Source organism: Balaenoptera physalus, assembly GCF_965194825.1.
Source record: "Balaenoptera physalus genome assembly, chromosome: 1".
Taxonomy (NCBI): Eukaryota; Metazoa; Chordata; class Mammalia; order Artiodactyla; family Balaenopteridae; genus Balaenoptera; species Balaenoptera physalus.
The window spans coordinates 58,696,477-58,722,837 of NC_138882.1; the positions used below are offsets into that span (position 1 = coordinate 58,696,477).

At 35.1% G+C, this 26,361-nt stretch overlaps 1 protein-coding gene across 15 annotated transcripts in view; it reads right to left on the reverse strand.

Annotated features, from left to right (window-relative positions):
- Positions 1-26,361, reverse strand: part of RABGAP1L (RAB GTPase activating protein 1 like) — a 786,837-nt gene that overhangs the window by 603,213 nt on the left and 157,263 nt on the right. For 14 of the 15 annotated variants that reach the window (XR_014256708.1, XR_014256709.1, XR_014256710.1 and 11 more), the window contains 2 exons: positions 5,920-6,090; positions 4,241-4,433 (listed from right to left, as the gene is read on the reverse strand). Coding sequence is in view for 6 of the 15 variants with exons in the window: in XM_082437232.1 (XP_082293358.1) it covers positions 4,241-4,433; positions 5,920-6,090 (364 nt within the window). In the remaining 9 variants the exon portion in view is untranslated. Of the gene's footprint in view, positions 1-4,240; positions 4,434-5,919; positions 6,091-24,966; positions 25,092-26,361 lie in introns of all 15 variants that reach the window. The other variant, XM_082437234.1, reaches the window with a different exon arrangement.

Consider the following 26,361-nt stretch of genomic DNA (forward strand, 5'->3'; position numbering starts at 1 on the left):
TTAAAATTGGTATTATAACCATGATCTATGACATAAAGGTGAACAAACCTGGAATGAGTGAAAATATTAAAATCCGCAGCGGAAGAACAGAAAATGTAAAAAGGTAAATTTAAGACCAGAAAAATAGAATATCTAAAATTAAAAATTCACTGGATGGGCTCAAAAGAAAGGAGATAACAGAATAGTGAGCCAGTAAACTGGAATACAGATCAACAGAAATTTTCTAAACTAAAGAAGGGAGAAAAAAAAAAGATTGGAAAACAATGAAAAGAGCCTTAGGAATTGCAGGACAATATCAAAATGTCTAATAGTTTTGTTGTCTGAGTCACGGGAAAAGAAAAAGACTACCCACAAAAAAATTTTCTAAAAAATGCCTGAAAACTTCCTAAATTTCATAAAAGATATAAATTTACAGATTCAAGAATCTCCGTGGACACCGACAAAGATAAATTCAAAGAAAACCACAGCCATATAATCAAACTGCTGGAAAACAAAAATACTGAAAAAAATATCGAAAGTAGACAAACAGCATGTTACAGATAAGGGAACAATGAGTGATTCAAATGACTGCAGATTTCTCATCAGAAACGATAGAGAAGAGAAGACAGCAGGACAACATCTTTAGAGTATTCAAAGAACATTGCTCCATAGAAATCCAGGGGTTAGGTATGTCAGTGGAGGTAAAGGGCCTACACCCTGCCCCATGCCCTTCGTTCTTTTTTTTTTTGGCCGAGCCACACGCTGTGCGGGATCTTGGTTCCCTGACCAGGGATCAAACCGTGCCCCCCTGCAGTGGAAGCACGGAGTCTTAACCACTGGACCACCAGGGAAGTCCCCCCCATGCCCATTTTAAGTGATATGTTATAATTACTGGGCTTTGACCTAAAACTGTACGTAATTTTATTCTGAGGTTCAAGATTTCCAAAACTATTGATGATGACAAACATTTTATTTGGTACTTACTTTGTGCCAGGCATTTTACAAAATACTTTATATGGATGGTATCATTTAAATTTCTAAATCCCTATGAAACGGGTTCTATTTTATCTCTATTTTACAGATGAGATAACTGATCATTAGAGAAGCTGAATAACTTGCCCAAGCCGCAGACAGAGCCGGGATTCAAATCTAGGTCTGAACTCCAGATATCATGTCTTAGCCTCTATGAAAGGTCTAAAATAGAATGAATTAAAATCAAAATGAAGTTTATTCTGTCCTTAATTATAGAGTACCAGCTCTTCAAGGGAAGGAACTGTTCTATCCTCTTTTTATTCCCAGCACTTATAACAAGTGTTATAAGTGCTGGGAATAAAAAGACACTCAATATATGCCAAATGAATTAATCAGTAAATAAATGAAATTTTTTAGAGCTAGTGGTCCTTTTAGCAACCAATTAATGGCAAACACACATCATCTCTGGGTACCACCTAGATCCTATCTCATCCACAACTAAATGTATCATAACTGCAGCCTTCATGTAGACAAAACTCAGGACTAGTGGAAATCTGAAGTTAAGCAGGCAAATAGCAAAATATTTTTAGCAAGGCAACACTTTTAGATCTCGTAAAATCACACATCGATGTAAGAAATTCATATCCTCCTAAATATAAATTCAGTCCTATTCAAGTCATACTTTTCAATTCTATCATCCCTTCCTTAGCAGAAAGATGCAAAGAATAACAAAGAGCATGAGAGAGAAGACTCATCTATGTATCCACACAGTATTTTAGTACATTACAGTAAATTAGCAGATTCCCTGTAGAGGTGAATCCAAGTAGCCAGGACATACGATCACCAAATGACAAAAACCAACGAGTTATCACGATGTTTAAACAAAAGCCCTTATCTATCTTATTTTATCATTGGCAAATTACATATCTTTAATATTCACTTTAGTCCATTTAAATCTAGATACTTTCCAGACAGTTCCTTACCTTTGAAGTTATGTGTCATTTTAATCGACCATAACAATTCTGTTAACAAAAACTGCCAACTATGAAGAGGCAGCTGAAATGTCTTGTCATAGTTCTTTCAGGCTGCTATGTAACAAAATACCACATGGGTGGCTTATAAACAACAGACATTTATTTCTCACAGCTCTGGATGCTAGGAAGTCCAAGGCTGAGGCTCTGGCAGATTTGGTGTCTCATGAGAGCTCACTTTCTAGACAGCATCTTTTCACTGTGTCCTCACACTGCAGAAGGCACAAGCTAGCTCTCTGGAGTCTGTTTTCGAAGGACATAATCCCAATTATGAGGGCTTTGCCCTCATGACCTAATCGCCTCCCAAAGGCCCGACGTCCTAATATCATCACCTTGGGGGCTACGATTTCAATATATTAATTTTGGGGAGAACACAAAACATATGTCTTCTCATTGAAAATGAAAAGAAACAATATATAACTAGAAAAGAATGCTTTTTAAAAACTTACTTGTAAAGCAAAGGAAATTCTTATCCACTGAGATCTTCAGGGAAAGATACATTTTTTTTTTAAATGTATTTAATATAATGGGTGTTGAAAACACAAAAGTACATTATACATGGTCCCTAACAAATATGCTCAGAAATAAGAATATTATCTAGGCCATTGCAAAGGATAACTGATTCCAGCAACCCATCAGAGCTATCAATACATGAGAAGATAAAGGTATTTCTTCCTTTTGATTAATCTATTAACCAAAAAAATAACTACAGGAATGTTGATGTCAATATGCTTCGGGTTTGGGGAAAGGCTAGGGATTTAAGAAATTCAAAAGATAAAGAAAAGCACAATGAAAAATATAATCTCTCATGTTCCCTCAATCAAGAACTACAAAAATTAATATTTTGTAACACTTATTTCCAATCTTGTGTGTACACACACACACACACACACACACACATATAAAGTTCCCTTGAACTTAAATCTAGCCATGAATATGAATATACACTGAAACCTATGAGTCTTTATAATGAATCATTAAACTAGGGGCACTTTTGGGGACCCCCAACACATGGCAAATATCTTCTCTGAGCTTCATTTAGCCATATTTATTATGGTACTTTTCTCCTTCAGATTTAAGCTTTTATGTATTAAAATGCAAGTAGCTTTTCCTTTATGATTTGGCTTTTCCTACCCTGACAATCACAAAAATATTCTCATTATTTTCTTCTTAAAGGTTCATTTTTCCCATTTAAATATTTGATTCACTAGGAATAAATTTGGGGTACAGTGTAAGGTAGGGCTACCGTGTTTCCACTGTGTAGCACTTTGGCCTATATCTACACTTACCCTATACGAACATTCAGAAAAGGATCATGAGTGCCTTAAATCAATCAGGATGATCTCATCACCTCTGTCAGAATGACTTATTGAGGAGTTTGAATATAACCAAGGCTTACACATATCGGTTCTTATCATTCCCCTGACTACTAGAAAATGGTTCAGTTGGTCCAATCAGAGTAAAACTCACAACTTTTGTTCAATGGGTAAAAGATCAGAGCCTTTCTCTCGGCCACCAGACATGAACAAATCACCTAGCCTAACTTATCAATTTCTGCAGCTACCTACTTTGTGACCACAAAGGAAACCAGTTAAGGAGAAAGATGACATGGAGAAGATCAAAGCTGAGTAGTTTACAAAGAAATACTACCAGAGCCCAGATCAAACCACACCTCCAGTGTTTAAACCAGCTGAAGTAGGGGTTGGGTTTGGTTTGGTTTGGCTTTTCTTGCATCCAAAACCATTTTGACTTACAAGCTGGTATTCCTACTATAAATCCTACTCATTCATGCACGTACATATTATTTATTACATTGTAATAAATACTTTTACAGTATTATTACACTGACGGAGTTGATATGCTATTTTACTTAGAATTTTCACAAATTGTAATTTGAAATAACTGTAGTCAAACTGAGTAAGAAGTCACATTATATGAAAGAATGTGTCCATTACACTGTTCTTTGATACCCAAGAATTTATTCATTTGTTCAATAAGTATTTATTGAGGGCCTACTATATGCCAAGTACTAGGGGTAAAATGAATACCCAGACATAGAGCCAGTTCTCAAAGAACATTGAGACTGATTTTACAGGTGGAGATACAAACAGAAACATAAGAACCAAAGTGGGAACTGAAAAGCTGCTGGCCTTGATCTTAGAAAATGAAGCTAATAAAATTTTCTAATATTCATCTTAAATTTTTCATTATCACTTTATCCCATTTCTATTATAGTTTCTAAGAGTTCAATACAGTACCTGTATTTGACGGATCCAAAATTAATTGAAGAGACGGCTTATTTATTTGGCTGGCCGGAACATCTCCAAATGAATGGTCTGAAATCTCACTGGAACTCGGACAATCAACAAGAAGGCTGCTTTGCCCTTTCTCAGAATCTCTCAAAATCTCTTCCATGGCTTTTTCCAGTTGTTCATCACCATTAGAAACTATCTACAGACAAAGCAAGGCAATTCGTTTCAATCATAACATGGTTCTGGAACTTAATGAAAATATTTCATTTCTAGAAGAAATTTAAACAATCTAAATATTTAAATTTAAATATAGTTACTGAATACCAAGAATTTATACAGCTGTACCTAATTTCATTAGATACATACAAAATCCTGAGTTATAAACTCAACTAAATTAGAGGATTATTAGTATCAGAAAAGGATTCTTCAGAAACATACCAGCCAGTTTCCAACTCTATCTGATCTAAGATCTTATTTACAGGTATTTTCTTTTCTTATTTTTTTCTTTTACTCTTTTAGAAACGTATTCTAAAAACTGGGTAATCCTAAATTGATGTGTTTTCAAGAGGAAAATGGATACATTTAAATAGATAATATGTAGCGTTGATACCATTTAAAAGGTCATATTTTTTGCTATCATAGCATAAACATTTCTGACTCCTTTACAAATTCTGCTTGAGCCGTCAAGGAGTATTGCTAATTTCCTTACACTTAAGTTGACTCATCTTTTTCTTAAAAGCAAGTGAGACACAAAGCCTAAGTAAATAAATGCCTTAAACACATTAATATGAAAATACAGAGTTAAATGAATTTAAATAGCTGTTTATTTAAATACAGATATTTGAATAAATTTAAAGAAATTCATTGATTAACAAAATTATAAAAATATATATCCTCAACATAATGTAAAATGAGTACTTAATAAACTAGTTTTTATAAAATGTTATTAGATTGATATTTTATTAGATTAACATACTAACATACCTTTGATATAATTAATATTAAATAAAAGTCATAAATAATATACAGCATTTTTGGCTAATTTCTCTCTTCCTATTTCTAGAGAGTGGTTATGCAATTTCCATACATGTATACCTGAGTTTGTTTGGTTCTTTTTTCTTTTTTTTGAGTTAGGAAAGGCAACATAAAAATGAAAAAGAAAAAGGACCACATCCAAATAAAAACTCAACTGCTAAAATTACAAAACATACACTTCAAAAATATTCAGACAAGTGTTAAATCACATACTTGAATGTTACCAGCTGACTTAAAACATAAAAATCATAAAGAAAAGTCTCTCAAGTGAAAATAATACATAACTACATACTTATATAATTAATTTTTAAAACCCAGCAGCAGTAAGAGAGACAAAAATATCCAGATAAATTAAATTTATGTAAGATGTAACCATTGTCTAACTTGCCAATTATCCTTTCTCTTCTTTTTTCCCTCCTATTCCTTCTTTCTGAATTCTAAAGTAAAAGATAAAAAACCGAACGCAAAAACTTTAAAAATACACAAACCAAATAATTAGCCTCTGGATAAATCAAACACTGATTCTATTCTCGAGGTCAGTACTCAAGAAAAACCTTTGGATTTTATGTATCTCCTGAGGTAAGTTTCACCTAGTTAAAAATAACAATAATAATTTAAAATAATATCATTTGTAGAAAAGGGAAAAATACCTTCAGTTCAGGTTTTTCATCATCTTTTGTAGAAGTATCATCTGCATGCTGAGGAACCAAAACAAATTCTTCACTGTTCAGTGTAGTCACAGAATCCGATGACCCACTAATCTTCTGTAATGAAGCTCTGACCTCCATTTCAGTGCTGCAAACCTCTCTTCCCACATCCACCTGGTCAAAATCACAAGGAGTAAGAACAAAAATTAGTGAATAAAAACATGAACTATTAAGTACCTGATCAATCTTTGGCCTTTAAAATTGGTTCATGCAAGGAAGAATTCTGCTAGCTAGATAATTATCTCAAAACTAGGGAGGCTACCTTCTTGGGCTGGGCCACATAATGGAAATGTACCCTGAGTTTCCAGACTAAAAGAACCATGTTGTTCCCTGAAAAACAACACAAACCTGCCCATATCTCAACTAAAAGGATTTACTACTATTTGGCGCTCTACATTTTTCTCCTAGAAATACTTCTTGTTCTTTTTAATAAATAGAAAAATAAATAATAAATAAATAAGCTAGAAGTACCTACAAATTCATACATAACAAAAATACATTCACTGAAATTACTTTATAACTAAACCTAAATGTTTGCAAAAACTTATCTCAAGACTAAGTACTGTACCTTAAAATATTTTTTCTGTGTCACTTAAGTTGACTGATTAACATAGAATTCAACACCCTAAGCCATGTATCTTTTCTTTTCCAGACATGTAGCCACTTATCTACAGGAGGCAAAAAAAGCAGGGGAGGTGAGGGGAACAAAGCTTTCACATTGCATTCATGCAGCAGTAATCAAATACAGTGTGATTCTGTTTTCTGGATAGATCTCTACTTTACACCATAGAAACTCAACATTCTCTATCACTTCCAGAAATTCAAATATTCACACAACTAATTTTAACTGAACATATACACTATATAACAGTCACTATACTCACAACTGCGGTTACATGAGCGAATAAGGCAAACAAGTTGCCTCCTCTCATGGAGCTTACGTCTAGTGAGGAAACAAGCAAGTAAGGTAATCCCAAATCATTCTCAGGCTATGAAGAAAATACAACAGCCTTATGTAACAAAGAGTAGCTGTAAGGAATACATGGACAACTTTAAGTAAAGTGGTAGGAAAGGACTCTCTGAAAGGGAAATATTTGAGCTGAAACCTGGAAGATAAAAAAGAACTGTATATTAAACAATCTGCTCAGTGACCAAAGGGGTAATGTGACAGAGAGGTAGGACAAGTAGACCAGTGCTAAAGAACGCAGGACCTTGTAACCATGGTAAGTCTGCTCCATGCCAAAAATTCCCCCAGAAATGTTCTTTTTCTCTTTCTAATTAGGTTATTTTGTTCACTGCCTCATATAAATATGGCTGCAATATCTCATTTTGCCATTAGGTGACACTAACACCATTATTCTCAGGAAAAAATAAATAAATAATAACTTCCCCCTTCAAGTTACACTTTAAAAAATTACTTCCTAACGTTATCAAAAATCAGTTTCTAATAATATCAAAACAAAGAATAATTACTGCAAACTCCAAGGCCGGTGTAATTAGCTAGCCTTCATTTATTTGTTAGGCATGTAAACATCCTTCCTTTTTAAAACCCTTCAAGCACATTCATCTGTCCTCTAAAGGTTTTTCTCATTTTGCATATTATATGTTTCTGAAAATGCAGTATGTGTTAGAAGCCATGTTTTTACCCTTCAGGCTGCCCCACGAATCCTTGATTGCCAAGACATCACACATTCCAGGTGTTCTTTCTGTGGCCAATCCTTCTCCAAATCTTTTTCAGTTGCCACTCCTCTACGTGACCTCTAAATGTTGGAAATTCCCCAAGTTCAAGTCCCGAGCTTTTTTTTCGATTCCTTGCCACACACTCTAAGTAGTATCTCTCATTGCCATGGATTTAAATAGCATCTATATGCTGAAAGTCTCCCAAATTTCTATCCTAACCCAAATGTCTCCTCTAAACTCCTGATTTGGAATCCAACTCTTTATTTGATATTTCCATGTGGAATTTTTATCAGTATCTTAAAATGTGACCCACATGGAATTCCTAATGTCCCCTCCAAAGCTGTTCCTTATTCAGATTTCCCATTTCAGTAAAGAACACCACCTTCCACCAAGTTGCTCAAACAAAAAATCTGGTTATCATCCTTGATGCATCTCCACTTCTTCATTCCTCTCATTACCAAGTCATGTCAGCCCCACTTCCAAAATAAATCCCACATCTATCCCCATCTTTCTCCACATCCATTTTACCAACCTAATCCAAGCTATGATCTCATCTACTATAAAAGTCTCCTAACCCATCTCCTACCTCCAGTCTTCTCCCTAATCTACTCTTCACAGAACAGCCAAAGAAATCTTTTGGAAAGTAAGTTGGATTACATTAAAACTCCAGACTAAAATCTTTTCACTAAAATTCAAATAAAATCCAAACTCCTTGCCAGGACTTAAAGGCCTGACACACCCTTGCCTCTGTCACTTTATCATTACAGCTCTTTAGTCATAGAAAGTTTTTTCCCACTTTAGGGTCTTAGCTCTTATCTCCTACCTTCATATGGCTGACTCCTACAGGTATCAGCTTTGCTTCATCCACTCAACAAATATTTAATGAGTCCCTACTATGTGACAGAAACTGTAATGGGAACTGGAGACTAAATGATTAGTGAGATGAACGTAGGCCCAGCCTTCTTAGAACTAACATTCTTATGGATGTGATAAATAATACAGAAGAAAATTAACTAGGATCACATACTGGAATAAGTACTGGAAAAGATGATGAGAAGGGGCAGGGGGCAATATGGATTCAGTTGACATTTGGATTTAATAAGAATAAGCAAACCATGGAAAGAACTACGGAGAAAGAACTTCAAGTAGAAGAAATAGCAAATACAAAAGCCAAGATGTAAGAAAAGGCTTACTGAGGAACAGAAAGGAGGGCATAAGAGCTACATAATAATGAGTATGGGGGTAAGAATACAGTTGTCCCTCAGTATCCATGGAGAATTGGTTCTAGGAACCATCACAGACACTAAAATCCACAGATGCTCAAGTACCATAGCTGGCCCTCTATATCCTTGATTCCTCATCTGTGGCTTCAACCAACCACAGACTGTGTAGTATTGTAGTATTTATTGAAAAAAATCTGTGTATAAGCAGACCCAGACAGTTCAAACCCATGTTGTTCAAAGGTCAACTATAGTTAGTATGAGATGAAATACAGACAGGAAAGGCAGAGAAGCCTGAGGCCACCCCTGATGTTAAGGCTATCTAAATATACTCCCTCCCCAATCCCAACTCTGTTTTGTTCACCAGGGAATACCCCATTCCTACTTTAGTGTCTAGTACATAGTAGATATTTAATAAATGTGTTGAAAAAAATGTTAAAAGCCCCAATCAGGCTAAAGATCTCACAACTACCAAATGTGGAGCCAGTATTCGAACTAGGTAGTCTGACTTCAGAGTACATGCTCTAAAGCACTACATTATACTGTCTCTTAAAGTCTCCTCATCTGTTCTTGAGATTGGTATCAATAGAACATCACTTTGCATACTGAACTTTCCCCACACCTCTCCTCCTTCAAAACTTATCTGTCTCTTCTGCCAAAGCATTCTTCTTAGATAAGTGATATTTACACTAATAGTTAATTCTGAATTAGCATGTGAATGAATACTAATGGTTGCTCAATTCAAATAAGATGTCCATTTATAACAGAGGTTTTCTTTAGCCCAAGTGAATGTCAGATATTCTGCCATGCTAACAAGAAAACTATTAGTTTACCATATGTAATTTTGTGACCTCTCCAGAACACAGCTCACCACATCTCATTCTACTCAAAATTAAGACAGCTCTCACTACAACCATAAAAACTCTGCCTTGAAGGGCCTTATGGATACTTTTAGAAGTTTACCTAATGCTACTTTATTGGACTGAAGACTGCTTTGAACCTCAATATAGAGATGACATGCTTATCAAATTTGCACACAAACACAAAATCTGAGAATGCAAAGTCAATACTTTAAAATATTTCCACAGGCAAGTAATAAGATTTAAATAGGGAAAGAATAGTCTTTTCAATAAATGGTGTTGGGACAATTAGATATCCACATGCAAAAGAATGAAGTTGGACCCCAACCTCACACCATACACAAAACTTAATTCAAAATGGATCACAGGGCTTCCCTGGTGGCGTGGTGGTTGAGAATCTGCCTGCCAATGCAGGGTACACGAGTTCGAGCCCTGGTCTGGGAAGATCTCACATACCACGGAGCAGCTAAGCCCGTGTGCCACAACTACTGAGCTTTCGCGTCTGGAGCCTCTGCTCCGCAACAAGAGAGGCCGTGACAGTGAGAGGCCCGCGCTCGCAGCAACTAGAGAAAGCCCTCGCACAGAAACGAAGACCCAACACAGCCAAAAATAAATAAATAAATAAATTTATTTATTTAAAAAAAAAAAAAAGGATCACAGACCTAAATATAAGAACTAAAACTATAAAACGGTTAGAAGAAAACAGGAGTAAATCTTCATGTCCTTGGGTTAAGAATGGTTTCTGATATGACATCAAAAGCACAAGTGGCAAAAGAAAAAAACAGTTAAACTGGACTACATCAAAATTAAAATGTGCTGAAAATGATACCATGAAGAAAGTAAAAATAAAATCCACAGGATGAGAAAATATTTGCAAGTCATATATCTGATAAGGGTCTAGTATCCAGATTATATGAGGAACTCTTACAAGTCAGTAATAAAAAGGACAAATAATTCAACTTCTGGTATCAGCTAAAGAGCCTGGAAGTCATCACTCCCTTCCCTATAACAAGAAAAGGTTGGACAAACTGAAAATCAATAGCTTTTCTTGGATCCATCAGAGAACTGAGGTCACAGGACAAACTGCCATTCCAAACTGGGGGGCAAGCAAGAGAGAGACAGCAACTGAGATCTGTTTACCTGCAGCAGAAGCTGCTGGAGCCATAAACTGAAAGAAACACTTAAATGATAATTTTGACAAATTGCTGGAAGTTAAGTGTGGAACTTGGGTGTGAGAGGGGAGAGTGGGTTGTGAAAGGGTGGCTTCAAATTTTTTGCATATTTAGTTGGTACTTAGTAATAAGTAATAATGAAGAAATTTCTAACATTCAAAAAAAAGAGAAAGCTGGAATAACTATATTGATTTTAGACAAAGCAGACTTCAGAACTAGAAAGATTATCAGAGATAAACAGGGGTATTATATAATAATAAGAGGGTCAATTATCCAAGAAAACACTAGAAACTGAAATGAGTATGCACCTAAGAAGAGAGAATTAAAGTACTTGAGGCAAAAACTGACAGAACTGAAAGGAGAAACAGACAAATCTACTATTATACTTGGAGACTTCAACACCCCTATCTGAGACTGACAGATCAAGCAGGCAGAAGATTAACAAAGATATAGATGACCTGAATAGCACTATCAGTTGACTTGATCTAATTGACATTTACAAAATACTAATCTAACAAGAAAAGAATATACTTTCTCACAGAGAACATTTACCAAGGGAGACCATATTCTGGGCCATAAAACATACCCTGGCAAATTTTTAAAAATTAAACCTGTATAAATATTGTCAAACCATAATAGAATTAAGCTAGAAATCTGTAACAGATAGCTTGGAAATTCCCAAATATTTGGAAATTAAATGACACACTTCTAAATAACCATGAGTCAAAGAAGATGACTCAAGAGAAATTTTAAAATACTTTGAACTAAACAAAAATGAAAATACAGTTTATCAAAGGTTGTGGGATGCAGTGAAAGCAGTACTTAGAAATTTGTTGCATTGAATGCATATACTAGGAAAGAAAAAAACACCTAAAATTATAAAAAAAACTTATGCTTCCTTAGGAACCTTAGGAAACTAAAAAAAAAGAGAGAGAGCAGATTAAAAGAAATAAAAAATGTAACAGAAATCAATGAAATTGAAACAAGAAAACAATACAAAAAAATTTAAAAATCAAAACCAAAAGATAGTTCTTTAAAAAGATAAATAAAATTGATAAATAGTCTAGCCAGGCTAAACAAGAAAAAGAGAATACACAAATTACCAATATAAAAAATGAAAAAAGGTCATCACTACCAATCCCCTGGACATTAACAGGATAATAAAGGAATACTACAAGCAATTCTATGCCCACAAATTTGGTGACTTAGATGAACAGGACCAGTCCTTTGAAAGACATAAAGTACCAAACTTCACACCAGGAAAAACAGATAACCTGAATAGCTCTATACTTTTAAATAAATTTAACCAACAATAATTAATAAGCTTCCAAAAAAGAAAGCACCAGACACCGATGGCTTCACTGGTTAATTCCACCAAACATTTAAGGAAGAAATAGTATCAATTCTCTGTAATCTCTTCCAGAAAACAGGAGAGGAAATACTTCCTAACTCATTCTATGAGGCCAGCATTACCCTAATACCAAAACCAGATTACAAGAAAACTATAGACAAAATATTATAAAATCATCTCCAACAATGTATAAAAAGAATTATACCCCAGGGATGCAAGACTGACTCAAAAATTAATCAATGTAATCAAACATCAATAAGCTAAAGTAAAATCATGATCATGTCAATTGATGCAGAAAATGCATTTGACAAAATGCAACACCCATTCATTATAAAAACTCTCAGTAAACTAGCAATTGATGGAACTTCCTCAACTTGGTACAAAATATCTACAAAAAAACCTATAGATAACATTATACTTAATTGTGAGAGACTAAAGAGACTGGACACTTTCCCTTAAGACTGGGAACCAGGCAATGATGCCCCTCTCTCACCTGTGATTCAATATCATAAGAAATAAAAGTTATAAAGATTGAAAAGGAAGAAATAAAACTGTCTTTATTCACAGATTACATAATTATCTATGCAGAAAATCCCAAAGAATCTACCAAAAAAAACCTTAGAATAAGTGAGTACAGAAAAGTCACAGGATATAAGGGCAATACACAAAAGTCAATCTCTTCCCCACATACAAACAATAAACAACGGGAATTTTTAGTTTTTTAAAAAGCAACAGCATTTATAATAGCACCAAAAAATGAAATACTTATGTAAAAATCTAACAAAATATCTATAGGATCTATTTGTAAGTAGAAACCTACAAAACACTAACGAAAGAAATTAAAGAAGCTCTAAATAGATGGAGAGATACTCAACATTCACAGATTGGAAAACTCAATATTGCTAAGATGTCGATTCTTTCCAATTTGAGTACTTAGATTCAAAAAATAACTTGCTGAGGCTGAATAAACAGACTGAGCACTCAACTATAAGCTAAACTATCTACACAAGAACAGGGACCATGTCTATTTTTATTTTATTCACCAACACATCCCCAGCACAGTGCCTACACACAGTATGGGCTCAATAAATATCTGTTTAATAAACAAGTCAATTATTTTGGACATAGCAGGCTGGACTCCTGAATCAGGTAGGAAGTTGTACTGAATGGATTCTAAAGGCACTTAATCTTAAGATTCTCATTCTATGTGATGTATAGAAGAATTCCATTCCAACATGTCAATTCAAAATATAACCTAAGTCTACGATTATGCAGCAGAATGCTAAGCAAAATGTTACCTTCTCTTTATATATGGGGATCTGCTATTACGTCAAATCAAAAGCAGCAGCAGTTGGAAAATTTGCAGGAGTCTTTTAAATAACATGGAGTTCACTGTTCTGTGAACTCAAGACTAATAAATACATCCATTTCAACTCAGCATGTAAAACAGAGCAGTGCACAAAAGCAAAGCTGCTTTTAAAAGCATTTTGTTCAAAGTCTGCCCTAGTATAACCCAAAACTTATAATGTAAAATCTGACAAAGAATTTTTATGTTTCTTCAGGCACAGAAGAAGAAAAAAAAAACACCAATACTGGGAACTAGAGTCTAGGCATAAACATTTTTATTTTTACGGCATTTTAACAGTATATGAGAATAAGAAAACTAAGCAGTGCTACAGAAAATCTGATAAATGTTTCTTCTATCCATCTTCCTTCTCCCCTGCTCCAAACCCAAAGGAACTCAATAAATTAACTGACTTAAATCACTTAAACACACACTTATCCCCCACACCTATAGCAATTGTACTAATTCTATTAAAATAGCTTTTATTTCTTAATTCAATGCCATGTCATTTTTGTCAAAGGAACAATATTATCATATTAACACCTCACTTGGAGGCCTAAAACTACAATTTTCACATGTACAAGAAACAGTATAACAACATTCAGCAAAGTCTAACTGGAAGCTATCTTCTTCCCAAAATAACCAAACACATTCAAAACTATAAAATCGTTGTATACACGGTCCAATTTCTTTCTGTGCCGAATGTGGTTAGCCTACTCCTTGCTTTTAGATTATGTGCTTGTACCTATTCATTTTTAAGTGACTCAAACTAAAATAGAAAACTGAAAATATGAGTGTGAGTCAAAATTGGATAAGCTGGGAGGATAACCAGGGCATGGAAATTAGAATGACTATAGTAGGCCCATTACAAAAGTGGAAACAGGAAATATGCTTAATTTACAAAAAGAAAACAGACATGAATAATTTAAAACATCATTTACCAACCATAATTCTTCTGTGCTTTGAAGAACTGAGTCAGTCCTAGAAAAAAACTACCATGACCTCTTTTTACTAAACAGTCCATCCACTCTTCTAGTTCTCAGGCAAGAGCCACACCAATATGTATGTATATCTGCAAGTGTGTTCCTGCCCCGATTGAAGGCACAGAAGAACCTTATTAGCTCACTTTACTTTAGTGGATACCTGTTTCTATTTGTCCAGCAATACTCTCCAAACCTTTTTTTCTGAGAATATGCTTTCCCTCTATTCAAATCACATGGCTTTTAAAGAAACCTCAACCCTTTGGCTAAACAGATCCAAAGGTGGGCACTGAATCCAGACTAGACCAATTAAGCCATATCCCGTTCTATAAATTCTTTTTGAATAAGCATGCTTAAATTGCGTTTCTGTCATGTGAAGCCTAATAAGTCCTAACATAATTATATGCTAGCAAAAAGAGACACAAGATATATTTTAATAGGTTGCAGATGGCCATATGGTTTCATATAGTATTTGTGAAAACAGAAATCTACGTGAAGAAGACAAGAGAATATGAAAAGCTGACAATAATTTCCAAGATAAACAGTACAGTGAATGTGATGAAAGAAAGAAAAAAAAGTAGATAAAACACTTACTTGAAATAATTATAGAAAATAAAAGAATAATACAAGTACTTACAGTCAAAGCATGGTTTAAAAGGCAATAGAAAAACGTTTTATAACCAAACTAGGAAGCCATCATAGGACAAAGAAGAATTTAAAATGGTAGGCACATTATGATTATTGCTACATAATATTCCTATGTCATAAAAACAGACTGCAATACAGGAAAAAATTTTTATTTAAGAATTTATATTAGGAAGGTGAGATGTGTGAGTGTCTGTGGTAGATCAGATTACTGTTACCAATTTTTTACTTCCTCCCTATTACAGAATTGTACATTTACTCCTCTTGCCATGTTTACTTGGTAATGTCTCCAGTTAGAGTAAGTGAAGCAAAATACTTCCCTGCCCAAATAAGTTTGGGCTTAGCCATGTAATCTGCTTTGGTCAATGAATATCAATAAACAAAATTTGAGCAGGACTTCAAACATACTTGAGTTTTTTGGCTTGGTCTCCTGAGTTTCTGCCAACTATCATGAGAAGAACATGTACCAGGAAGCCAATGACCCCAAAATGCAACATAAGAAAAAGACCTGGATCCAATCTACAGCCGGAAGAGTCTCCCTCCCAGACCCACAGAACCATGAGGTTAAAACTAAATGTTTGGGGACGCGGGTTCGTGCCTCGGTCCGGGAAGATCCCACATGCCACGGAGTGGCTAGGCCCGTGAGCCACAACTACTGAGCCTGCGCGTCTGGAGCCTGTGCTCCGCAACGGGAGAGGCCGCAACAGTGACAGGCCCGTGCACCGCAATGAAGAGTGGCCCCGGCTCGCCGCAGCTGGAGAGAGCCCTCGCACAGAAACGGAGATCCAACACAGCCAAAAATAAATAAATAAATAAATAAATTTATTTTAAAAAAACAAAACAAAAAACCTAAATGTTTGTTTTCGTAAGCCATCAAACATTCCAGCATTGTTCCACAGCATTACCATCGTAATAGCTAATTCAGTGACCTACTATTTTTAAATTTCTTCAGCATTATTATACTATTTTCAAATAAAAATCAGAAAACACTAACACTGCAACTAACAAATCAATCTCCAAGGAGAGATTAATATACTTCTTCAACTATTACCTAAAAAATCTAGTTGTTTCTATAATTATCATTTATATTCCACTGAATTAAAATGTACTTCAAGAGGCTACCCTTCTAATACTAATATTCAACTCTAGGTATACTCAGCTGTGTAAAACTTTGACCCATGCATTCTACTGTAGTTTAGAAAAGGCTACTCAGCAATATCTCCTAGGCAATAATATAAATGAAAAATATTTTGAAAATAAATAAAATCAAAAATTCTAATGAAGATTGACTTTTAACTCTAGATTTTTCTCTTGGTTTTTCTGCCATAACTATATATGTAATTTATTCAAGAGTAAGGCTGATAAAATTATATACATTATATAGTCACTTTTTGCCTGGAAAACCAAGGATTAACAGCTAAGCAATTCAGTGTTCCATAAACTTGGCTTAAGACTAATAAACAGCTTTATGCCCAGCAGGTACAGATATATGGTCAAGAGGGAAAAAATCCATCGCATGAAAAACTACACTAAAGAGTCCACTTAACTATAGCCCCCCTTCTTCAGCTGGTCTAGTAAAACCACCTAATACTTCATATGTTGTGTGCTGCTGCACAAAGCACGTAACAGGCAAAAATCTTGAGCTCTTTCTTGCCATGGGAAAGACATCTCACTTCTATGAACACACTGGTTTCTTTATCTGAAAAATAAGGGGTTTGACTAGTTGATCTCCAAAATCTCTCAAGCTCTAAAAAATTTACACATTATTTCTTCTCTTTCTCTTTTTTAAGATTTTTTTGATGTGGACCATTTTAAACTCTTTATTGAATTTGTTACAATATTGCTTCTGTTTCATGTTCTGGTTTTTTGGCCACAGACATGTGGGATCTTAGCTCCCCAACCAGGGATTGAACCGGCACCCCCTGCATTAGAAGGCGAAGTCTTAACCACTGTATTGCCAGGGAAGTCCATATTTTCTGTATATATCTGTAGATGAAGAATAAATCAAATATAGATGAAAAGGCTGAGGCACAGAGAAATTAAATAATTTCTCTAAAAATTTACAGAGTCAGAAGTAGAATTTAGAAATCCTCAGTTAAGAAATCTACTTACTAGCATATTACCTTTCCAAGGGCTGGAAACTATAACACTCTTACAAACATTTTCATCCAATTATCTCTTCTGCCTTCACATAATAAACTCTACGAAAGTATACCAAAATATAACACCAAGCAGAATTAAGAGGGAAAAGGAGTGAATTAATGTTTACTGTGTATTTCCCACATAACTGGCACTAAGTTAACAGGAGAAGTGGTCGTGACCAATTTGTTGCCTCTAGTATACAGAGACTCAAAGTAGTTACCAAAACTTCATGAACTTGGCAACCAGACATGGTTCCTGAAGCTAAGGGAAAGAATAAGGGTTTACCTGTTGCCCTCTTCGACTATTTGATCCGCACAAGCTCAGCAGTCAGGGGAGACTCGGTCATTGCCCAAGAAGACATTGCCCAAGCATCAACACAACTCAGGAAAGCAAGTCAAATGATTTGTGGTTTTTTTCTATTAAAGCCTACAAGCAAAGACCTGACTTCTGTCTTGGAAGTACAGAGCTTTCTGCATATACTAGAACACTGAGTATTCTTAAGATATGCTTGACTTAACACCTTCTAGCTCATGAGAAGAAATTTAAATGTACAGTACCCAAAAGCTTCTTGGCATATAGTGTGAATGTATGTTTGTATGTGTGTAGGTATTTATATCTGCCTAGTTCTACAGAATTATTGATCCATATAAAAGAGTTAGAATTCATGAAAATCCCTCAAATTAACTAGGTTTCAAGAAAAGTCATTTTTCCCTGATTTGGTAGAATTTCTAACAAAGGAATAGTATACATTTCATACTACTTCCTAATTTTTTCAGTAAAATGATTCAGTAGGATGCTTATGGGGAAAGTTAAGAAATGTGAAAACAAGTTTTGAAATACTAAAAAAAGGACTTTGAAATCTGTTGCACAAAAACAAAAATAAAACACCGAGAATAATTTGAAGAAGCTAATATTTCCTAAATATTCAAATTTCTTAAGTACATAGTTTCTGTGAAATTATATAATGTCATGTGTCTACTAAAGCAAAGGGGAAGAGGGTCTTGCTGAGTTGAAACTGTAAACTACAAACTGAGTCACTATTCAATGGAAAAATAATTCACAGTAAAAAACTGTTCTAGTACTGGTTTCTACTTTACAAGTTTTCACTCTCACAAGGCAAACAAAACTCAAGGATACTTTATATCCTTAGAAGAGCAAATTATTCAATGGCTTCATAACCATTTCTGTTGAATACCCTACCTAAAGGATGTTTTCAAAATGCTTTCTGATGTTTTAAACAGGAAAAGTGTGATAAAATACAAACCATCAGAAATCCAATATTTGACTAAATCTGCTAAATCTGCATGTCGATGTCCATCTTGATATCTGTCATGCCTTTGAATCCTGGGTTACAAGCCACAATAGACTTGCTGCCATACTGAAGGCAAAGAATGGAATATTAGAGCCTCAGGGTCTCCAATGCCATTCACACAGAATCCAGTTAATTTTTTTAAATTAATTTATTTATTTTTTGGCTGCGTTGGGTCTCCGTTGATGCACGCAGGCTTTCTCTAGTTGCGGTGAGCGGGGGCTACTCTTCCTTGTGGTGCGCGGGCTTCTCATTGCAGTGGCTTCTCTTGTTGCGGAACACGGGCTCTAGGCGCGCGGGCTTCAGTAGTTGTGGCATGCAGGCTCAGTAGTTGTGGCTCACGGGCTCTAGAGCACAGGCTCAGTAGCTGTGGCACACGGGATTAGTTGCTCTGCAGCATGCAGGATCTTCCCAGACCAGGGCTCGAACTTGTGTCCCCTGCACTGGCAGGCGGATTCATAACCATTGTGCCACGAGGGAAGTCTCCCAGTTAATTTTTTAACAAACTTTCATTGTTGTCGCTGATGTTGAACACTTATTATTTGATAGGCATAGTTATAAGATGGTCTTCTCCAACTGTATATCCAAGAGACATTTCAAACTCAACACATTCAAAAATCATACTTCCAATCTTTCCCTCATCAACCTACCAGTCAACCCACACCACCCTCCTGTAGACTTTCTCATCTTGATTGATGGCAACTCCATCCTTCTAGTTACTCCAGCCAAAAATATTAGAGTCATGCTACTCCTTTCTCTTTCTCTCCTTCATCAATCTTTCTCTCTTCCTCCCTCCCTCTGATTTTACAGCTATACTGTCAGCAAATTCCTTTGGCTCTACGTTTAAATCACATCCAGAATCGTCCATTTCTCATCACTTCCCCTGCCACTACCCAGTTTTAGCCACCATCATCTCCTACCTAGATTATTCTAAAAGCCTCCTAACTAATCTCCCTGCTTCTTTACTTGCTTCTCTATGGTCTATTTTCAAAAGCAGCCAGAATGATCCTTTTAATTTAGTTCTTACCAGTCCTCTGAACCCTCCAATCAGAACCCTCCAATCACTCCCCCATTTCATTCATATAAAAGCCAAACGACCTTCAAAAGTCATTACCTGCCTGTACTACAAACTTACCCCGTCTCACTACTTCCCTCACCCCACCTTACCTTACCTTTGTGACTTATTCCCTACAATTCTCCACCTTGTTGACTCAACTCTACCTAAAATGATCTCCTTACTTTCTCTCAAACAACCCTGGCACACACGCTCTGGTTGTTCCCAAACAGAACACTCTTCTCCCAGATGTCTGCTTAACACTTTCAGTCCCCTGTTCATATCTTCACTCAAATCTCATCTTCCTGACTTACCCTGATTACTTTATCTAACACTGCTTCCCCACCACCAACTTCCAATCCCCCTTTATCCTGCTCCACTTACTCTCTTTTTCCAGAACACTTATTTTCTAACATACAATCTACTTCACTTTTGTATTATATTTACCGTTTATCGTCTTTCTCTCCCACTAGAATGCAGCATCTTCAAAGGCAAGGATCTTTGTTTTATTCTTTGATGTAACCCTAGCACCTAGAAGAATGTCTGGCATGTAGCAAAGAGGTAAATATTTGCTGAATGAATGAATGAATGACTGTCCAAGATGAATAAACTCAAAGTTCCTAAAATCCAAAGAGCCATCTACTACCCTCCATCCTGATCAGGACTTTGTCTCTAAAGGGACATGACGAGAACACTGATGGTTTCTTTCATTGGGTAACTAACCAGCATACATTCTGACATTATATAGAACTTCCAGGGGTTTATAATGTAATGAGGTAACTAGAAGACAGAGTAAATTAAAATGTTAGAGACCTCCTCACCGAATTTCCCATTTATGCAACAATAATGAGAACACCGACTAGACAGTCAGTCATATTAAGACGTTGTATTTTTGAGAGCGTGAGTATAGTGGTATTGTTCCGAGGGAGTCCTTGTCTTTTAGCAATACATAGTGAAATATTTACAAATTAAATGATATGATATCTGAGATTTGTTTCATATAATCTGGGGTAAGCACAGGGTAAACTAGATCGCCATCATTTGAAAATTGCTAAGTTGGTAAAAGGTCATAGGAACACATATCATTTGCCCTGATTTTGCATATGTTTGGAAATTGCCAAAATAAAAGGAAGAAAAAAGCAAAGTAATAATAATATGGAAAGTAAGTTTAAAAAAAATAAAAACACAAAAACAAAAGCCTATATTTCCTTTAGCATCTAGCACATTACATGGCACCTAAATAGTAAATAAATGATGAAAGGCTAAAGTACAGGTCAAAACTAAACAATAGTTTCTATAAACCACCATAAGGACGAGCAGATTAAAACAAAAATTAGTGACCAAACTGAGGCCCTCCTTCAGAGTCAAAAAAAAAATGACATTCACTGTGATGGTCACAGTGACTTCAGATTTGTATGGACGACTGGGACAGAATGGGGAATACAATGAAAAGATTTTTCATCTTTTTTCAAGATAAAAGGCATTGCACTATATTCCAAAAAGGTCATTTATATAAATGCAAAATATAATCAACAAGGACAAGAGAACGTGGCTGAAATTTTATGTACCAAATAACACTGCAGCATAATTATTAGAAATACAAGGATCAGGACTTCCCTGGCGGTCCAGTGGTTAAGACTCCGTGCTTCCACTGCAGGGGACATGGGTTCAATCCCTGGTGGGGGGAACCAAGATCCCACATGCCATGAGGCGCAGCCAAAAAAAAAGAATACAAGGATCAAATTGAGTAGAAAACAAATATAGTGGGAAACAAACACTATCTCAATCCAGAAAGATCAAGTAAACAAAAAAATTTTAAAGACATAGAAAATTTAAATCTTTGAACTATTAAGGTAATATAAACTAGATATAATAAAATAATAAAATTTGTATTCTTCAAAACGTAACTTGTACCACTGGAAGCAGTTTCAACAATCTCCACAGCTGATTAAATCTACTCTAGTAAAATGATATTAGCCTAATTGTACATTAGCTCATGTACAGATAAATGTTTGTTGGTTTTTTAATTCACATTCAAGTAACTAGAGATAAAAATCTAATGGACTAAGTACAAAAAGGTATAAAACTTTCCCATCAGGAAGAGAAACTGTTATTTATGCTAACTTACTCTGCTAATTTGCCAAAGAGTAAGATGTGATATATGTGTTTCACATTCTAGGAATACCAGATTGTTAGCTACCACCTACATAAGAGCTTATATAAAAACATCTCAAGTACCTAAGAGTGTCTGCCACATGCTAAACACCAAATATGTACTGAATTAACAAAATTAAAAATCACTGAACACTTGGGGCAATAAACACATCAGAGCTACAATCACAGACTATTTAAAATGTAAAAATGAGAATACTACATATCAAAATCTTGCTGGTTTTGTTCTACAATATCTTTACAGTAATATTATTGTGCAAAACGGCCACAATCTGAAAGTGTCAACTGGAAGACTATTAAAACTAATAATAGATTTCAAAAAAATAACATCTTTTAGGACACTAAGTACAAAAAATAGTGCTAGTCATTATTATTATGATATTTCTCTACTTTCACACATTTCATAATTTTTTACTTTATATATTGACACTCTCAGCCTACCTTTTTATAATAAGTGCCAAATGCAGTAATTTATATCCACAGGGCAAAGATTATTTCCTATTCTTCTATGGTGACATCATCTGCCCCAGAGGAAAAAGGTCAGATTTCTTCTGCAGCAGTGCCCATCAAGTAAAATCCCTACCCTCACCACTACCAAGCACAGGTGTATGGTCCCATCCAAAGGCTTCCTTGGCCAACCAGGTAGTGGGAAAGTGAGTGGGCCTCCCTCGCCAGGGACCCTGAGTCTCTGGAAAGAAATTCAACCAGCCTCAGGATTTTCCTCAGCCTAAAAGCAGTATCTGGCTGTTATCTAGAGATTTCACACTTTCTTAGCTATGTATAAATAGAATATATTCACCCCACACGCACACATAAATCAATCATGTTACTATTAGACATTTAATCTTTAAACTTTTTCTGAAATATATTCTCTGTGAAGATAGGAGATAATCAGTATTGTTTTTATTATTAAACAAGCCTGCCAGACATAAAATACATTAATTCAATAGTTTTCTTTTAGGCCAGCTGTATCTCATTACTCTACGTCAAAAAGGAGGTGGGAGGAACCCATTCATGAGAGTCAATAAAATAAGTGTCTAAGAATAAACTTCTTAAATATACAGACTTACAAAAAATACTAGTAAACTCTACTGAAGCCAAAAAAACTCCGACAAATAGAGACAATGGTGCAGGATAGTAAAATTCAGAAAACAAACCATTAGGTAACTACATAGTGTAAAGATGCCAGTTTCTCCAAGTTGATTTACAGGTCAGTCGAATTACATCAAAATTTTAAAAAGAAGTTCTTGTGAAACTTAACAAAATAATCTAAACTTTAGGATGGTGGTTAAGGGCATGAGCTCTAAAGCCAGAAGACTGCCTGGGTTTGAATTCTGGTCCCTCAGCTTAATGTGATCTCAAACTAAGCATTAAACCTTTCAGCATCTCAATTTTTGTGTCTCTAAAATCGTGATACAACACCAACATCATTGGGTTGTTAAGAAGACTGAATGTGCCAATACATGCATTAAAAAACAAACAAACAAAACTTGGCCCACATTATGCACTCAGTAAATATAAAGTGGAATCAACTGATTCACTTTGTTGTACAGCAGAAACTAACACAACATTGTAAATCAACTATACTCCAATAAAAATTAATTTTAAAAAAATATTTGGGAGGAAATATGGGGGAAATAATCAAGAAAATGTGGGTAAGCAGGGAAGGTATGTTACCACATAGTAGAAGATAGATAAATTAAAATTATGTAATACTGGTATAAGAAATCACAGGTAAATCAAAGAAACAGAATAGAGAATTCAAGAGCCTACCAGTATAAGTAAGAATCTGGTATAGGATTAAAGTGGCATGTTACAAACTATTGGTGAAAGGACAAGTTTATTCAAAACATTAGTGGAAAGAGGAATTATTCAATAAGAGGTGATGGGACAACTACTAGGGAAAAAATTAAATTTGATCCCTACCTAAAATGAAACTCCAAATAAATGTTAAAAAGATTCTGGTTCAACAAATTAACATGACTGGGAAAAAAAAAAACAACTACGACTATTTCTGATATCAGTGTGGGAAAGACTAAGCACAATACAAAGGAAGAAGTTATAAAGAAAAAGACTGATAAACTTAAGTTCATAAAAATTTAAGACTTCTACATATCAAACAATCTGAGCAAAATTTAAAGGCAAAAGTTTGGAACATGACAAAATGGTATTATCCTAAATATATAACAAGCTGTTAGAAATAAATAAGAAAAAGATGAATACTCCAATAAAAAATGAAATAGAGGACATAAAAAGACAAATGACCAATGAATATATTATTAAATGTATTTTAGCATCCATTCTATCTCTTCCCCAACTGTATAGCAGCTGTATCCCTAGCCTCTGGAGGAGGGAGGTAAGCATGCAGAGGGGGGATGGAGGTGGCAGTCTCTAATGAACACTAGGCCAATTAACTTAATACCTTTTACTTGAACACTTTGTTCCAAGAGGGGCGCTAAGTCTTTAGTCAATTAACAGGGCATTTTCCTGACAACGGTTCAGGAAAGAATATAAGAACTTAACTGTCTCATCACATTGAATCCATTAGAGAAGAAAAAGAAGTTGCCCTCCCTCTGGACAGTACGGCCATACAGACATGAGGCTTATCAGAGATCTCAGGTGTCAGGGAAAGGGTAAGGAATGGTTCTAGAAGAAGTGAAAAAGTTTTTACTCCACTAGAAGCTAAAGAACTTGAAGAGACATGCTTTGCAGTTAATGAGATAATTCCATTTTAGTTTGGATCAAAAATAACAGTAAACTGGAAAACAACACAAAATATTGTTCAAAGAACAAGTTACTAAGACATATAATAGGCTAGACAAATATAGCAGATAAAGCTAAATTCTATACCTGTTGTTGACCTCTATCTACTTATATTAAAAAGTTACATAAACACATATTTTTATTGTCTAGGGAAAGTAAATGTGCTAGAAAATGATATTGCTCGGTACAAATCTTACTGAAATTGTTCAGATAGAAAGAGAGGTAAAGCTTCTCTAGGAAGAAAAATAATCATCTTTAGCTGGTCTATAAAAAATAATGTTTATATTAAAACTTAACTACTCATGCAGGAGGAAGGAGTGAATAATTAAGTTATGAAACAAATGCTCCATGTCAAAAAATAACAATCATTCAGCTTTGCGGCAAAGTCATCCAAAATGACATTGTTTTCATCTTCTCTTATTCTGAAATAGAATAAAAATGAAATTAACACAGGAATAAATGTTTGAGGACTTCTTGAAGCTGATAAAAGTTTTCCCTCAAGAAGATCCAGCTATTAGAATTTACTGACTACCAGTGACTAATGTGAAAAAAACAGATGATCAACCACTCTAAACTGAAACAAAGCACAACTCCAAACAACTTAACAGTCAGAGATAAGCCCAAAGACAAAACAGGTTTTCCTTAAGGTAGAAAAGAAAATCAAAGGTAAGTTCATCAAAATATGATAAAAGATGTCTTTCTTTAAAATGTATACTCTACCTGGAATTAGATAATGGTGCACAACCTTGTAAATATACTAAAAACCACTCAACTGTACACTTTCAAATGGTGAACTATATCTCAAAAACAAAAAATCAGTGTCTAACTGACATTTATATGCAAAACCTTCCAACAAGACATGGAAAATATATGTAAATGATGTTACTCATCAGAAATTTTGTGTTTAGCAAGAATCTACTATTAAGCTGTAGCTTCTATATGTTCCAAGATTTCTCTTCTCAAAAAAAAGGGGGGGAAGGGCACAAGTACATATTTTGTCTCCCTAATAAGCTACAAGATTTGAGTATCTGAATGGACATGTAAATCCTTTGTTAACATTCTCCATAAACAGTCTCTATGTGAGAGAACCTTGTCAGAGCTTGCTATAGTTTCAGTTTAGAGTGGTTGGTCACTAGTTTTTTTTCACATTAGTCACTGACACTCAGTAAATTCTAATAGCTGGATCCTCTACTGTGGGAAAAATGCTCATGTCTTTGCAGACCTAAGCTGGGAGTTGGGCTGCCTGATCCCACTGACAGCTACAGCTATGTTCATACAATAAAGAATGTGACAATAAAGAAGAGACACCTGCCACTTCTGATGAGGAGCTCTGTGTTCTAAGCAAGACAAGTTCTAGGTTGTCCACCTCAGACAGATAACTGTCACTTCTCTAAAGCCTCTAGAGCCTAGAAACAACCCCATACGAGTAGGATTTCTCTTTTCCAGGACACAAAGGGCAGAAGGCAGCTAGGGGAAGTCAGAATGGCATCTCTTTATCCTGAGTCCAAAGTGATGCTGCTTTTACCTCTGTTCTACAAAAATAAATAAGAGAACCCCCCAAAAGTATAATCTAATATACCTAATTTGTATTTCATATGAAAATATTATAAATAAGTAAATATTAAACTGTTCATTATAAAGGTTTATTTTTATAGAAAAAGTATAATTGACTTCACTATAGACTAAGTACTC